At 42.0% G+C, this 2163-nt stretch overlaps 1 protein-coding gene across 1 annotated transcript; it reads right to left on the bottom strand.

Annotated features, from left to right (window-relative positions):
• Nucleotides 1-380: 380 nt before the first annotated feature.
• On the bottom strand, nucleotides 381-1815 carry LOC107479831 (probable membrane-associated kinase regulator 2). Its single transcript, XM_016099929.3, has 2 exons — nucleotides 846-1815; nucleotides 381-765 (listed from the first exon to the last, which is right to left on the bottom strand). Exons 1-2 carry the CDS (start codon nucleotides 1744-1746, stop codon nucleotides 710-712), a joined length of 957 nt encoding a protein of 318 aa, XP_015955415.1. The 5' UTR covers nucleotides 1747-1815; the 3' UTR covers nucleotides 381-709.
• Nucleotides 1816-2163: the final 348 nt, after the last annotated feature.

The following is a 2163-nucleotide window of genomic DNA, read 5'->3' as shown; positions in this document are numbered from 1 at the left end:
ACTTTTCACTGCTCATGCATGCACCTATCTATCTTCCCCCCCTTTTCTCTGACCGCATTTTCCGTGGCCTCAAGTAACTATGACACTACAAATTATAAAAACAAACTTCATCAACTCTATAGTCTATAACTTATTATAGTACTGATACATTGATAGTAGTATATATATTTATCAGTCATTCTTTTAATCAAGAAGTAGCAGCACTGGAGCATGTTACGTTCTCGAGGCAAACATTGTAAAAGCAAAAAGAAAGACGATTATTTAGACAAAAGCAAATTGGTAAATAACTCATGAAAGTTACTGACAAGTAGAAGAATATTATAATTATACTAATACTGCAGCTACTAATAAAGTTATCAATTTCTACATAAGGATGAGGATTCAAAAGATGTGATTCTTGTTTCACCTTTTAGCAAGAAAGAAGAGCCTTTACATTATAGTACTACATAAGATACAAAGGGTACAATGAGAAAATTAAAGAGGCAAAGAGCTAAATGGTGCGGAATGAGCTTGCATTGATCTTTACATAGCCATTGTCACATGCCACCACTAGGACTCCACTGGCACTGCAGACTTATCTATCTTCCAAATTTTCCCCTTCTAAACTTAAATCAAATAAACTATGACTTTTTACATAATGCAGACGTCGCATTAGAAAACATAACTGAAACTGATTATCATCACGTCCTTGAGAATTGTGCATCATGTCTCAAGTGTCATGCAATGGATTGCTCACAGAACGTGGTAGCTGAGAAGACTCGCATTCTGTTTGAGGAAATGAAATCAAAATAAATTACGTAGATGAAATAAAAAGAAATAGAAGAAAAGGAGGAAATGATTGTGACCTCTGGAGGCATTGAAGGACCTCTTGCAGTGCAAAATGGCGCTCTGTATCCCATCGTGTTGCTGCAGCAGCGAATCATCACGCCGCCTTGACGACACCAACACCGCAGCAGAGGCGGACCGGCTCTTCCCCAAAAGCTTGCTTCCCTCGGCTTCATCGGAGCCACCGTCTTCCCCTTGGTTCTGCGGCGGCGGCGAGGCATTCACGTTGAGCTTGTCATCAGCGCACCTACTCCTGGAGACCTTAATGTAGAGAGGCTTCACCATTCTCAAATACTTGTGCATTAAACGCTTCTCTTCCGAAGAAGAAGAAGAAGAAGAAGACGACGAAGGAGGAGGAGAAGAAGATAATGAGTGTGATTCGTGTTTGTTGTTGGAAGAAGCTCTTGGTTTAGAGGTGTTGTCTCTGGTGAAAAAGGACAGGATGGGGACTTCTTCAACCTTGAACTTGACCGTACAGAGCTTGCCTTGTTGTGTGGGATTGGGCTTGGGCTTCTTGAGGCCCAACATGAAGACGCGGAACTTGGTGGCGGATTTGAGGAAGGAAGCAGTGAAGGGAGGAGGAGGAAGAGGGGGGTTGGGATTGGAGTCGGAGTCGGAGTTGGAGTTAAGGAAGGAAGAAGAAGGGTCCAAGTGGAGCTCCATGTTGTGGTGGTTATTAGTTGAAGGGGAGAGCGTGAAGCTGATGTGGCCATCATCATCAGAGTCTGATGAGTGGACTTGTGGAGAATGGTGAGAATGATCTTGAGACTCGTTGGGTAGCGTAAACTCCAGGTCTATGAAAGGCCCCTCCTCCTTGTCGGTGGTTTCAGGGGCAGCAGGAGGAGGAGGTGGAGGTGGTGGTAGTCGTCCTTCTGCTCCTCCACCACCTCGCCAGTATTTGAGGAAGGTGAAAACTTCCATGGTCGGTAGAGCCAGTGCACAATGTGTTTTTTTTTTTTTTAATGTAATACGATTGAAGAGTGGGAGAGAGATACAGAATGCCTTTGTAATTTTGTATTTATTTGCTCATTGCAGTTGCAGGTTGATCATGTGACACCACCTTAAATATATTCATTCATATAACAATTTTTAATTAATTATTATTTTAATATAAAGATATTTTCATGATCATATAATAATGTATTTGAGGAGAACAGTATGTATATCCTTGGAGAGTATCTAGCGTTTGAAGAGAATAAGTGAACAGTCCATATTTGTTTATTAATGATTTGTCTACGTAAATTGCTGAGACAAAGTGCCCCCAGAGAGAATGGGGACCCTGAAAGGGATGCAGCAGGTCTGAAGTCATGCAGAGAACGTGGAGCCCCTTTGAATTAC

This window comes from Arachis duranensis, chromosome 3, assembly GCF_000817695.3.
Source record: "Arachis duranensis cultivar V14167 chromosome 3, aradu.V14167.gnm2.J7QH, whole genome shotgun sequence".
Classification (NCBI taxonomy): domain Eukaryota; kingdom Viridiplantae; phylum Streptophyta; class Magnoliopsida; order Fabales; family Fabaceae; genus Arachis; species Arachis duranensis.
Note: the sequence above shows the minus strand (reverse complement) of the source record. Positions and strands in the feature narration are given on the sequence as shown.